The sequence below is a fragment of the Pocillopora verrucosa genome, chromosome 10 (genome assembly GCF_036669915.1).
Source record: "Pocillopora verrucosa isolate sample1 chromosome 10, ASM3666991v2, whole genome shotgun sequence".
Taxonomy (NCBI): domain Eukaryota; kingdom Metazoa; phylum Cnidaria; class Anthozoa; order Scleractinia; family Pocilloporidae; genus Pocillopora; species Pocillopora verrucosa.
The window spans coordinates 343,321-356,510 of record NC_089321.1 but is presented as its reverse complement, the minus strand read 5'-3'; the positions used below and the strand labels follow the sequence as shown (position 1 = coordinate 356,510).

Genomic DNA, 13,190 nt, shown 5'->3' with positions numbered 1-13,190 from the left:
AATAGCTGAAATGGGTGTAGAGCGAACGGAAAGATTAGAGTTTGAAGTAGAAATGAAAGAAAAAGATGAAGAGAAATCGTGAAAGTTACCATGTGTTACCCTGATTCATTAGAGCTTTCAGACTTTGCCGCATTCTTACGCCTACAAGAAGGAGCTGACTTACATCGTGGGGTTGCTCGAGGTTTTCTATTTGATGAAGAAAGAAATCAGGACAACAAAAATAAAAGATAGAGTTAGGGCACCAGAGATGGAGGGTAATAGAGTACGAAAAAGGAAAAAAACGGCCGTCTTTTTCCGGGTATCGGCCTGCAGAATCTTCAAGATTAAAAAACAAAAAAAAAAAAGAAGATTGGAAAGAAAGTAAAGTCGAAATTGATTATAAAGTACAACAGAGGAAAAACTAGTATGCAGATCCAAAATTTAAGGAATAGGAAAAGGTTCAGCAACAGCAACAGAGATCTCTCCCAAAGTTCCGTTTGTTACAATAACATTTTGTCATGCGGATATTTCTCTTGTGAGGATAAGAGGAAAAAAACTAACTGAAACTACAAGGAGATATTTAGAAACAAATTTCTTTCTTGCGAACCTTGGATATCAAAAAATGGCTTTGTTCGTGACTTTCCTTAATAACATTCTCTCGATACAACGCGTGCAACTTAACTGTATTGAATCACGGTGGTTCGTTTTCTTCACATCAGCTCTTCAATAATCTGGAATGTGCGATCAGAATCTCACCCCTATTCGCAAAGATGCGTACAAATCATGTGAAATTAATATTGAATTTCGAAACTAGTGTCCTAAGAAAGACCAGGAGAAAAAAAGAATGCCTTTTTCCCGTGACAGCTCTGGTTTAAGTTCCTCACTCTACCCAGGAAGGGTTCAAAATTTCTCTCCTTCCCCGGTACGGAAGACAGTCAAATGCCTGTGCGTTACTCAGCCGGGGAGAGGGGGGATGTTGAAGCTTCGAAATGAGTGGAATTTTTTCATGTAACTCGCAAGGAACAAATGTTATTTAAATATGACTAGAGGACATCGTAATCGCGTTCTATAAGCCCTTGTTCAAAATATTTTCAACAAAATGGCTTGATTGTTATGTAGAAACAGTTTCTGCTGTCTATCATACAAAACCCTATATCAAAATGATCACTATTGGCTAATGACCGCATCTCAGAAATGCCGAACCGAGTGATGGTTACAGCAATAAACAGACAGTCCCGCGGATGCTGTAGTAGCGAGTAAAGTGTGTATTAAAGTACAGCTAAACACAGGAATCAATGCCCTTGGGGGGGTTTGTTTAATCAGTAAAGAAGAACAAAGAAAATCATTTCCGGTGTCTGTCCGTCAATCGTGTCGCCTGAAGTGTCACACAAGCTATATGCAGTAGGAGTTTACTGCTCCTGGAATGGCTCAGAGTTGATACAGGAGAGGAGAAAGTTGACATGCTGCATGACGTAAGGATAGCTTAGGCGCTGCGTAAACAGGGTACGGAGCATCGTGATGTATCATGGATACTCGGTCAGGATGGTGTAGAGGAGTACTGGATATAAATGATCCGTGTCATATCGTTACCAGCTCAAGTGGGCAAAATATTGCTGTAGGCTGTGACTTGACAATCAAGGTGTTTGACCACAGAGGCAAGTTTGAGAAATTTTTCAGAATTCCAGCTCTTCTTGCTGACAAAGAAAATATAAGAAACAGACTTAAAAATCGCAGTTGTCTGGAGTACATTCTGTACATATATAGCCTTTATGTTAATTATATACATTCTGGTGGTATCAGGCGCTGATATAATAGGTTTTATAGCTAAACTGGATGGCAACTCTTTAGTTTCTTGTCAACACGATTTTTAAGATGTTCGAAATGGGAAAGTTTCTAGCCTGATTATTGGCTCTCTGAACCGGGGGCTCGTTTTTTCACATGAAGTGACACTTATCACTCAGTGACCTAACAGTTTTAAAAGGAGGTCAATGATTGTTTAATTCACGCCTCTGAAGGCATACTGACACAAAAAAGAAACCTTGACGGTTAAAAATCACTGAGTGGAATGCAGACCGGGCAATGTAATAAGTTGTTTTCATGGCTACCGACAAAAGCAGTATCTCTCCCTCTTCCTCCCCGTATATATCACTAATGGCAGCAAAATCTACTAGCAAGAATACAATACACAACAAACTCATCTGTGACCTTGATTTAAGTATTTTAACTTATGACATGACAATAAGCGATTAAAATTTCGAAAATGTTGTTTCAACCTCTATAGAACGCGATAGGCGGGCGCACGTCGGACAACCACAAACAAAATTCAAGATTCCTTCAATTTTTCCGAGTCAGAACAGGAAACTCACAGTTTTATTTCCTTATCTTGCTATATATTCGTTGATGTTATGAAGAGCAATGCCTATTATTGATTGGTTAAACTTACTGTCAAATGAAACACGCTGCTGCAAAAAGTTAAGTGATTTACGTTGTGTTTTGCTCTGAGTGGCTTGCCTCGCATTTTCACTTTCTAATCATCTGATGACATTGCAATACTTACTGATGTAGAAAACCCTCAAAAGTGGTTAACAGCAGTGACGCGCATGAGAGATGTGTTATTCATAGCCTTCCTTTGTCAACTGTAAAGTGCGAGCTGGGCGATAACAATATCTGGTTTGAAATCATGATTTAGCATATGGGTTTGAGTCTATAAATATAAACTCAGTCAGTTTCACCCACTGAGTTCACACGGCTCGCTTTTCAACCCATGCAGTGAGAAGGGATTCCAAAGATTCTAGAAGTAAATTAGATCGTAAGTGTGCGGGGCCGAAACCCGATAACCCTTGCGAAATGGCTTTTGGAATTCCTAGGAATTCCTAGGATTTTCCTAGGAATTCCTAGGAATTTATTCCTAGGAATTCCTAGGAATTCCTAGGAATTCCTAGGAATAAAGGTGTGAATTTTCACGGTAAATTCGGACTGGGAATTCCTAGGAATTCCTAGGAATTCCCAACCATAACAACTCTGGTTCTAAAAACCTAGAAATTCCTAGAAATTCCCAGAAATTCCCAGAAATTCCCAGAAATTCCAAGTTTATAGCCAACAGGACTTGGAATTCCTAGGAATTCCTAGGAATTCCAACTCAGAGAGCCAATGACTTTCCCTGAAAAGCTGTAAATTTCTGGGAATTTCTGGGAATTTTTGGGAATTTTTAGGAATGTTTAAGAATTACTGGGAATTTTAAGCAAAAATTTGAGGCTAATAATATAAAATAAATACTTTAAATTAAAAAAAAAACAGCTAAAATTCAAGTATTCAATGAAATTTATTTAGAAGCTTAGTTGAGGCTTACATGTAAAATATTTTTGATTAATTAACATCAATGTGTGGTAATATTAGGATGGAATTTGATTTATGTTTCCTTTCTTGAAAACTTCATACGGATTAATCCTCAATTACAACTATTCATATAAAATAGTTCTAATCAATCATTAAATTTGGTTTGACACAAATTGTGAATAAAATCTGTTGATTCTTTTCCATAAAATACAATATCTTAAGTTATATTTGAAAACCAAGCACTCTTGGGAGTGAAGGGGCTAATTACAGACAAATAAAATTGATTTTTTGATTAAAATCTTGTTGTAACTGTAACAATAAATTAGAATGAAGTTATCCTAAACTGCAAACTTAGCTGCTGTTTGTACTGTTTGTATTTTTTTCCTGGGCTCACAATGAGTTGGCCTTGAATGAGGTTGTCAACAAGAACCTTGACCATTTTGTATCTGGATTCCTTGACATCTGAATTTGAAAAAAAATAATATATTAAAATATGTATATTTAAAGCTCAGACCAGGCTTTTAAGATGGCTATGAGGAAAAGGGCATTCATTGGATTCTCAAATTGAGAAATCTCTGTTATATTGAGTGACTTTTATATTGGAGTTAGTACATCTCTCTCATGGATTTTACTAAAAAAGGGCTGAATACATTATTTTGTTTTTACCAAGGAGGGCTTCTTTATGTACTAAGGTTTGTTTAATAACAGTTCCTATTATGAATCTTGAATGTTCCCAAACGTGACTAGAGGAATCTTGAAACCTTACTGATAGGTTTATTTCATTGTAAAGCATAAGCTTAAGAAACTGCGGCATGCAAGTGACCGATTCGATTCTCAGAATTATTCTAGTTTCAGTTGCGCCGAGCGTTATGTAAGCTTAATTCAACCCGCTACATCTATTCTTTTATAAGATTTTGATCACGTAACGAATATCGCAATTTTTACTCACCACAAACTTTCAAAATCGTAGCTTTACAGATGGCCACTCGACCCTTGTTTGTACCAGTCAATATGTCTAACTGTTGTCCCTTCTTTTAACTCCACGGCGCCAACGACTTTCTTTTCTTTTACAACACTCACGCTATTCTCGTTTTCCCATTGAACCACAATAAAAGCTATCTTTAGAAATGTTATATTAAGCAAAACAGTTGAGAAAAGCGATCAACCGATCCAAAGTACATTCAAAGATGAGCGCCAAATGGAGTCTTCTTTGTTTCCGATCACGGGCATGATCACGTGGATCTTTTAGGACTTGTAATTGGCTAGCAAAGTGAATCCGCTGGCTTGCCGATTGCAGTGTTAAGAAAAGCGCCTAACTTTATTCTGACTTCTCCGACCGGTTTTCTGCTTTTAGAAGATGGATAGCTTGGTGATATAAATAAAGATGTGAGCTCACTCTATGTAGAAATAATCGAAAAGAATCGATCGTATTACAAATGCACGATTTGTGGCCGAAAGTTGTCGAGGAAACAAAGACTCGAAACTCACTTGAGTTGTGTTAATGGCCAAGGTGAGAAATAACACTAGCCAATCACAGTTTTGAATGCGACTACAAATCGTCTTTTACCCTCATATTTATAAAAGAAGGATACCACATTCGGAAGTATAAGAGATACATAGATGATCCCAGTGTACCAGTACCTAAATCTACAAAGCTTGACCGTAGCAAGCGTTCAGCAACACGTTCCAACACCGCCATCTCGATTCCTCAGTCAGTCGTTTCCAATGAACTTAAAGCAGTATTGACAACAGAGTAGAGTGCGTCTTACAAAGGAGAAACATTTGTACAAGAGACAGGAGTAGCTATATGCGATTACAGAGCTGCGTTGGAACTCTGGTCCACAAATAGTTATGCACTGCCCGAAGTATAAAACAATCTTGTTGATAGCTGACAGACAGAGAAGAACAACAAGTAAACTTAAGAGCTGTTATTATCGAAGTGTGACTATCACTTTTCATTTTATATAAAGAAGGACTTGTAATTTGCACCAAAAATAAAAAGATGTAATATTTTTTGGGAGATCCAGTGATTGGGACATTTAAGAAATTAAGTTATGAAAGGAAATTTGGTTGGTACTTCTCACTACTAACAAGTCTTGTTGACAAATATTTTCAGATCAGAGTTTCAAATAAAGTAAATTGAAGACATCATATAAAAGGTGTTTTTCCTCTAAGGGAACATTGACTACCTCTGTCTTGTCTGCATGCCAAATGTTTGCAAAGTGTGTGGATGATCCACAAGTATTGGAACTCTTACAAAACATTTTTGTAAGAGTTCCAATACTTGTGGATCATCCACACACTTTGCAAACATTTGGCATGCAGACAAGACAGAGGTAGTCAATGTTCCCCTTTTCTTACAAAAATGTTTTGTAAGAAGAAAAACAGCAAAACAAATTACAGCAATTAGTCATGAAAATAGAGCAAAAAACTGAAAAAAAAAAGCAGCAACAACAATCATGAAAAAAGAAAGATTAATTAGGTGTTGAATTTGTTTGTCTAAGGCATGAAATTTCTACTAAAAGTATTGTCAACAAAAAGTCTCTGGCAGCGTTTGAGGCAACTGAGCTTGACTGTTCCAAGGTTTTCTAACAAAGGCAACCAGTAATGTAGGTTAGGGAAGTAAGATAACAATGTAATTATTGTTAATTATTGTGGAAGTTGGCAATTTCCATTTAACATAACTGACAGCTGGTTCATGAGAAAATCCAGATTAATGTAAAGATTTACTAAAACTTAGTTTGAGTAATAAATTTCATGATCTTTAAGTTATAAACATGTACATGTATGTATATCTCTTGGTAAGTTTTGTATAGCATACCTTTTATTGAACCAAAGTTTTAAGCCTCTGAAATTACTCTTTTTCTTAAAACCTTCACATTCAAGGTATTGAGAATTTCTTAGAATTTATGTGGACCTCAGGGTATCAAAATTGCCTCAAATTCAATTCCCAGAAATTATCGAGAGTTCCACACTTCTTAAATTATAGGTAGTTTGTAAAGCTGAGAATTCCTAGGAATTCCTAGGGATTCCAAGTCCTCACAAAACTGGAGTCTTCCTTTCCCAGAAATTCCCAGTAATTCCAAGCTTTTTAAATCAGAGTTAATTTTCATAGTTGGGAATTTTTGAGAATTCCTAGGAATTCCTAGGAATTCCAAGGAATTTTTAGGAATTCCTAAGAATTCCCAGAAATTCCCAGAAAACTGGGAATTCGGTTTGCAAGGGTCATTTGCATAATTGGGAATTTTTGAGAATTCCTAGGAATTCCTAGGAATTCCTAGGAATTCCCAGAAAACTGGGAATTCAGTTCGCAAGGGAAATAGCCAAATACAAATTTGGTTGAAGGAACCCGTTCCAGCCCCAGTTGTGGTATAGCAGATATTTACGGGTAACAAGGTAAAGAAAGAACTATAAGTGAATGAAAGAACTTCAAAACACATTAAAGCTGAGAACAAAGCTAACAACTAAGGAAGATTCATGAACAATTATCATCCTTTTTTACCTCGGGTATCAAACAACATTCCATTGAGAAGTTGAATAAATGAAGTTGAATGAAGACCAATAACTATTGTTGATTGGTTAAACTTACTGTAAAAAGAGACACGCTGCTGAAAAAGTGAAGTGATCTGTGTTGTGTTTTGCTCTGAGTGGCTCGCCTTGCATTTTCACTTTCTAATCATCTGATTACATTGCACTACTTAATGATGCATAAAACACTCAAAAGAAGCTAACATCAGTGACGTGCATGAGAGACATATTACTTCATAACAAAATACGGGTTATGTTCCGTAGCATTCCTTTGTCAACTGTATAGTGCAAAGCTGGGCGATAACGATATCTGGTTTGAAATCATAATTTAGCGTATGGGTTTGAGTCTATAAATATAAACTCAGTCTTTCACCCTCTGAGTTCACACGGCTCGCTTTTCAACCTATGCTGTGAGAAGGGATTCCAAAGATTCTTGAAGTCAATTAGATTGTACGTGTGTGGGGCCGAAACCCGATAAGTAGCCAAATACTAATTTGGTTGAAGGAACCCGTTCCAGCTCCAGTTGTGGTATAACAGTTATTTACGGGTAACAAGGTAAAGAAAGAACTCAGTATAAGTAAAACACATTACAGCTGGGAACAAAGCTAACAACTAAGGAAGATTCATGAACAATTATCATCCTTTTTTGCCTCGGGCATCAAACAACATTTCCATTGAGAAGTCGAATGATGCCGTGACGTGACTGAACATTTCAATGATAACGAGTAACACTTTATTAAGCAAACAAAGAGAGCTTTAGATTGTACTTTTACTGATACCTGTCAGGGATTTCTAATGCTCACATTATCATTCGTTGGCGAAAGGAAGAACTTAAGACCACAACAGCCTATTTGAGTGTCTGCAATGAGCAACATAACTTTTCAAAGACAAATATGTCTTTTCAACAAAGGATTATTCGAAGAGGCTATAAATCTTCACGCCAGCATTCCTTGATTGCTTTCTCTTTGTTATGCTTTGTTTTGTTTTATTTTCTGGGCTGACAGCTATTATCATTCCAAAATTGCAATAATTCTTGAATTTTGCCATCATTTGTTTTTTCTATTGCTTTCATCGACGCTTGAGGGGTTACTTATTGTGACGATTCGCTGAAAAAAGCTCCCAATTTCTTCTGATCACAAAGTTCCAAGCTGCCATTATGTCTGCGATCATAACAGCAGTTTTCAAAGCGACTATTGGGTGGCTTGTGGATAAAGGCAGAGATGAGGCAGCAAAAAAGCTTAAAGATGGCGACGTAACAGATCAACAGTTTCGCGGCATCATCATGCGAGAAATCGATGACATGAAGTCCAAGCTGGATGGATTATCAAGGAAAGATTTATTAGCGAGTATTGGATTCTTTAGAGAAGGAATCGAGTTGCTGTATGAAGTCTTTGAAGAGAAAAGGTCGAGGAGTGAGTATGGCGCGGATACAGCACAAGCGGCCTGTGCGGAAGCTGTGTCGCTCGCTGAAGGAATGAAACACTTGGAGCTTACTGAATCTGCCACAAGAAAGCTCTCTAATGCAAAGAAGAGATTCAAACGTGCTCGTGAAAGAGCAACAGATGCCTTTTCTAATGAAGCGCTATCACCAAATGACCGCATCTTAGCAATGCAGTACCGAGTCATGGCAACAGTATTAGAAACAATAGACCATCCCGCAGATGCTGTAGCACCATGTAAAGTGTGCATTGAAGAGCTAAACGGTCTGCCCGTGGTTCAGCGAAGTTTTCAAGAACAGCTCAGGACAGGTATCATGGCAATGAAGAGTTTATTTAACAAAGAAGAACGACGGAAAGTTATTTCCGGTGTCTGTCTTGTCAACCGCGTCGTCTACGATGTCACACAAACAGCGCACGTTAAAGAACCATTTACAAATGAACCATTTGCAAAAGAATTATTTCCACTACTGCCCATGATTGACACAGGGAAGGAGAAAGTTGATCTGTTGCGAGATCGGAGAGTAACAAAAATACTTTGTAAACAGGGTATGGAGAACTGTAGTGTACCATGGATACTTGGTCATGATGGCGAAGAGGAGCACAGGTTAAATTTCCCGCTTGATATCGCTACCAACTCAAGCGGGCAATATATTGTAGCAGACAGTGACTCGACAATCAAGGTGTATGACAGCAGTGGCAAGTTTGTGCAATGTTTCAGACTTCCTTCTCTTATTGATGACAGCGGTAAAGAGCTATCGATTAAATCCTGGGTGGTTCGGCTAGCCACAGACATGAATGACAACATTTATGTTCTGGTCGAAGAAAATAGTGGTGAGGACGCATACTGGATTTTTAAGTTTAACAAAACCGCTGATCATCATCACAAGTTTCGCGTCAGGACAATGGGCTGTAAATTTGACCGGTGTGCACTGTCGGTCAGTGATAGTGGTACAGTGATGGTACTGAAGAGTAACTTGAGCCAGGCACATATTGTGGATGTTTATGAGACTGATGGTCAGTTTGTTTGCAGTTTTGGAGAACAAATCTTGACGAACCCTTGCGACATCACCACTGTAAGTGATGGCAGAGTTATGGTGGTACAAGGCTATCCGTCACGTGTTCACATACTTAGCGAACAAGGTGACCATCTAAACACGTTTGATCTGCAAATATCTATGTTGCATTCAAAAATTGCATTTCACAGGGCAAGTCAACATGTCGTGGTGGTCGGTGATGAGGACTATGATACAGACATCTTGCATATAGAAATGTACACCAAAGATGGTGAGTTTGTGCGAAGTACTCCTGTCAATATGGGACAGTCCTATTCTCTGATAGGGATGGCAGTGACCACTGAGGGCCGCATTGCACTAGTAACTTGGCTTGATGGTTTAGGACACAAAGTAATCATTATTTAAAAATCACGCTTAGTTTACAAACTAAGTGCTTTGCATCAATAATCATGCAATTAACATAGTAAGCACAATGCCTTTATTTTCCACACAGCATGATGTAACTTAAGACTAAAGTTTTATGTCCAAAATGAAAGCTTTTATAGCCTCAATTTATTAACTTTTGATGCGTTGGAATTTAATTGAACTAATGCGATGCAGTTTTGAAATTTTCTTGGAAAATAAGTATTACATCATTGATCATGTAGGAAGTTTATTGATGGCTCCAGGCATAGCTAGAGATATGATGCCTATTTGGAAAACAGCTTGTGGTCCTCACCTCTTTAGATGTGTTAACAAAATTGCACATTGTAACTGCCATATATCTCTTTGTAATGCGAGGAAATATTGTTTTATGTCATGGCAAGGTGACACGTCTGACACAGCGATAAGCTGAGATATTTATTTATGATTCTCATTACCTATTTACTGGATAATGTATGGATATTTTGAGGAGAAGTTGAACTGATGTGATTCTCTTGTGTGTGTGTGTGTGAAAGGGGTTGATATCCAGTCTCTCTCACACGTATGTGCGTCATTTTATATTTTAATCATGGTGTTCCTATCTTTCGATGATTTTAACATTAGCCTTTATCCGTCCTTTCAGCGTAATGCGTGGACAGTTACTGCTGTGATAGGCCCAATGTTTGCTTAAGTAGTTTTGAGCACTTGTGCTTTTCTTGTCGAATGTTTCATTAATCAAATTTTGTATTTTATTTGGCTGTTGTTTCCTGCGTGACAGTTTTCAAACAAGACCGATTTCTGCGGTGAACTTTGTCGCGTGATAAATTTAGATGGTAAAAAATTAGTATAATCATCCTCGGAGATCAAACTAAACTTGTCAGTAATTATAAATGCTAATTCATTGCTAGCAGAGCACGCGGGTGAGATGATGTGAATCCATTGCTCTGCTTGGCTACTCAAGCGGGCAAAATGGAACTCTTGCCCGCAAACGAAAATTGTAAATTTTTTGTATTTAGTGGAAACTGAAATATAATCAGTAAATCTTACCACTTGCTGAATTTGTTCTTGTTTTCCCTTATGTTCTTCTTTTTTGCATGATTTCGTTGAACTTCGAATACGACTCTTGCCTCACAACTTCCAACTTCCCGTACCACGTTCTCCCACCTCTAGTTCTTTTGCAGCCCTTTGTTTCCCAGCTCCTGCCCCTCTTTGTATTACTCCCGTCTTCGGTTTGATTAAAAGGACTATTAATTGAACTAATTGCATATCCATCCTTTTAAAATTTCGCTCTTCGCTGGAAGCAGCTGTTGGCGTGAGCTGTATGAAAACTGGCTCCAACGAATGATTCAAGTCACTACTCATCCATTGTTACACCGTTTGCATTTTTGAGCGTTCAGTTTAAGCGCTGATAGACTGTTATTGCACATTATTATTCGGCTGGTCTCGAAGTCACATTTTCAAACTATTTGGATTTCTTCGAGAAATTGAGATCTTTTTAAAACCTCTGCAGAAAGTTTTAAAAGTTGTTCATACATTCTATGATACATTTGTTCACTAGCGGTATGATTCAGCTATGTGATTATGTGATTGTAACATAAATATTTGCAGAAACGAGGACTGATTTTTCATTGCCACATATGGCCTTAGACGATGTTGGACCCAATTCGCTTTGCTCGCCGAATAATTCCGACTGCTGACACTGTTTGCATGTTTCATGTTCTCTCATTCATGACGTATGACGTAACCGACTTCGAGAGGTATCTAATTACACCGGCTGACTTCAATTTTATGTTTCCTATCGAATGAAATTATCTTTAATGCTTCGGTAGACCTTAATTGGAATTAAGTGGAAAAAAATCCCTTTGCTGGGTACAGGTTTTTCACTGGTCGATGAGCAGTAAGAAACAACAAACGAGTGCCTCTGCTCCCGCTTCCCGCCCACATTTAGATCCCTTCTCCCGCCCTCTTAAGCTTCTGCCTTCTGTTCTCCGAGCTCGTTCCACTTTGTTCCCCTCCACGTTTGTGGTGCAAGGCACTCTTACCCAATAAGTATCCTTCATTTGAAAAGAGACATAAACTTTTCGTTAGTTACATCACAGGATTCGAACGATTTGAATAAAATTCGGTGTTTATAGCTGTCGTTATTCGAGAACTTGAAAGAAAGAGTGTCCAGATGTTTTCAAGTTAGTTGATTCCCAGTGCGTGGGCGATGAATAATTTGAATAATTTAATCTTCTAACAAGCTGCAAATTAGGATAGAGGCACTTTAGCATTTATTCGCCTTGTTGCAATCTAAGATGGCGGATTCTAAATATCGAAAAATCCTGTTCGTTTGTCGAGGGAACACTTGTCGTTCTCCTACAGCTAAAGCGATTTTAAGGCACCTTATACAGGAACGTGAAGGTAGGAACGAATGGGAGATTGAAAGCGCTGGAACTTATGTTTTCGGTGAAGGACTCCCATCGAACGAACGAGGGTTGCAAGTGTTGAAGAAACATGGAATTGCCAGCAACCACCGAGTAGGAGAAGTAAAAGAAGATGATTTTCGTCATTTCGATGTAATATTGGCCTTTCATGATAGAAATGTACTACGTCTGAATGAAATTTTTAGGCCAAATGACGGCACTACGCCAGCGGAAGTAAAACTGTTTGGAACATATGACCCCAAAGGAGAGTCGAATATAGACGATCCTTTGTTTGGAGACATTTCAGATTATGAAAAAATGTTCGATCATGTTTATAGATGCTGTGTGGAGTTTTTGAAACACTGTTAGAGAAGAGAAGAACTTACTGGTTTATCAATCGTAATTTTAATATCTTCGAATTAGACGCACTGAAGGGAAATAATTAGTTTTTAGGAATGACGACGGGTGTATTTACGTGTATTGTGATGCTCTGAATACCACAGCACGAGTGAATAATGGACGAAACATCGAAATTGCGATATGTTTTCTATCCATGCATGATTTACACACACAACTGAATACAGACCAAAACACTGGTCAAAGTTCTTTCAAGTTTCGTTTTTTTTTTTTTTTTTTAGCTTTTTAGATAGAGAAAGCTTTTAAGTTGTGTGCCTGCCAAAACAAATACTGTGAAAACCAGCTTTTGTTATTTTCAGAATTTATACTTTATAAGCTCCACAGTGACATATAGTTTTTCATGGTCTATTCTAAATTATATAATAAGCTCAGTTATGCACGCATTTTAATTGGTTCTCACTTATGATCTATTGGAGGACAGACGTATTTCGTCATCATTAACACTTTTTTAAATTCTTTATTGTATAAAACAAATAGATTCCGAGTTGTCGTGCTTCTGTTCAGTAATAGATCACAGAGGACGTCAAAATGTGGTAAGAACAAAGTGGCACACGAGGCGCAGCCGAGTGTGTCACTTTTTTGTTCTTACCACATTTTGACGTCCTCTGTGATCTATTACTGAACAGACGCACGGCAACTTGGAACCTATTTGTTAAGTACCGCGCTTAAGA

General features: G+C 37.9%; 2 protein-coding genes and 1 pseudogene across 2 annotated transcripts in view; 2 read left to right on the top strand and 1 right to left on the bottom strand.

Annotated features, from left to right (window-relative positions):
* Positions 1-13,190, bottom strand: part of LOC131769315 (tubulin monoglutamylase TTLL4) — a 44,075-nt gene that overhangs the window by 10,771 nt on the left and 20,114 nt on the right. The window lies entirely within an intron of this gene.
* On the top strand, positions 7,127-10,716 carry LOC136284050 (uncharacterized). The gene has a single exon (XM_066173814.1). The coding sequence runs from the start codon at positions 8,000-8,002 to the stop codon at positions 9,698-9,700; it is 1,701 nt and encodes a 566-aa protein (XP_066029911.1). The 5' UTR covers positions 7,127-7,999; the 3' UTR covers positions 9,701-10,716.
* On the top strand, positions 11,963-13,028 carry LOC136283988 (low molecular weight phosphotyrosine protein phosphatase pseudogene; annotated as a pseudogene).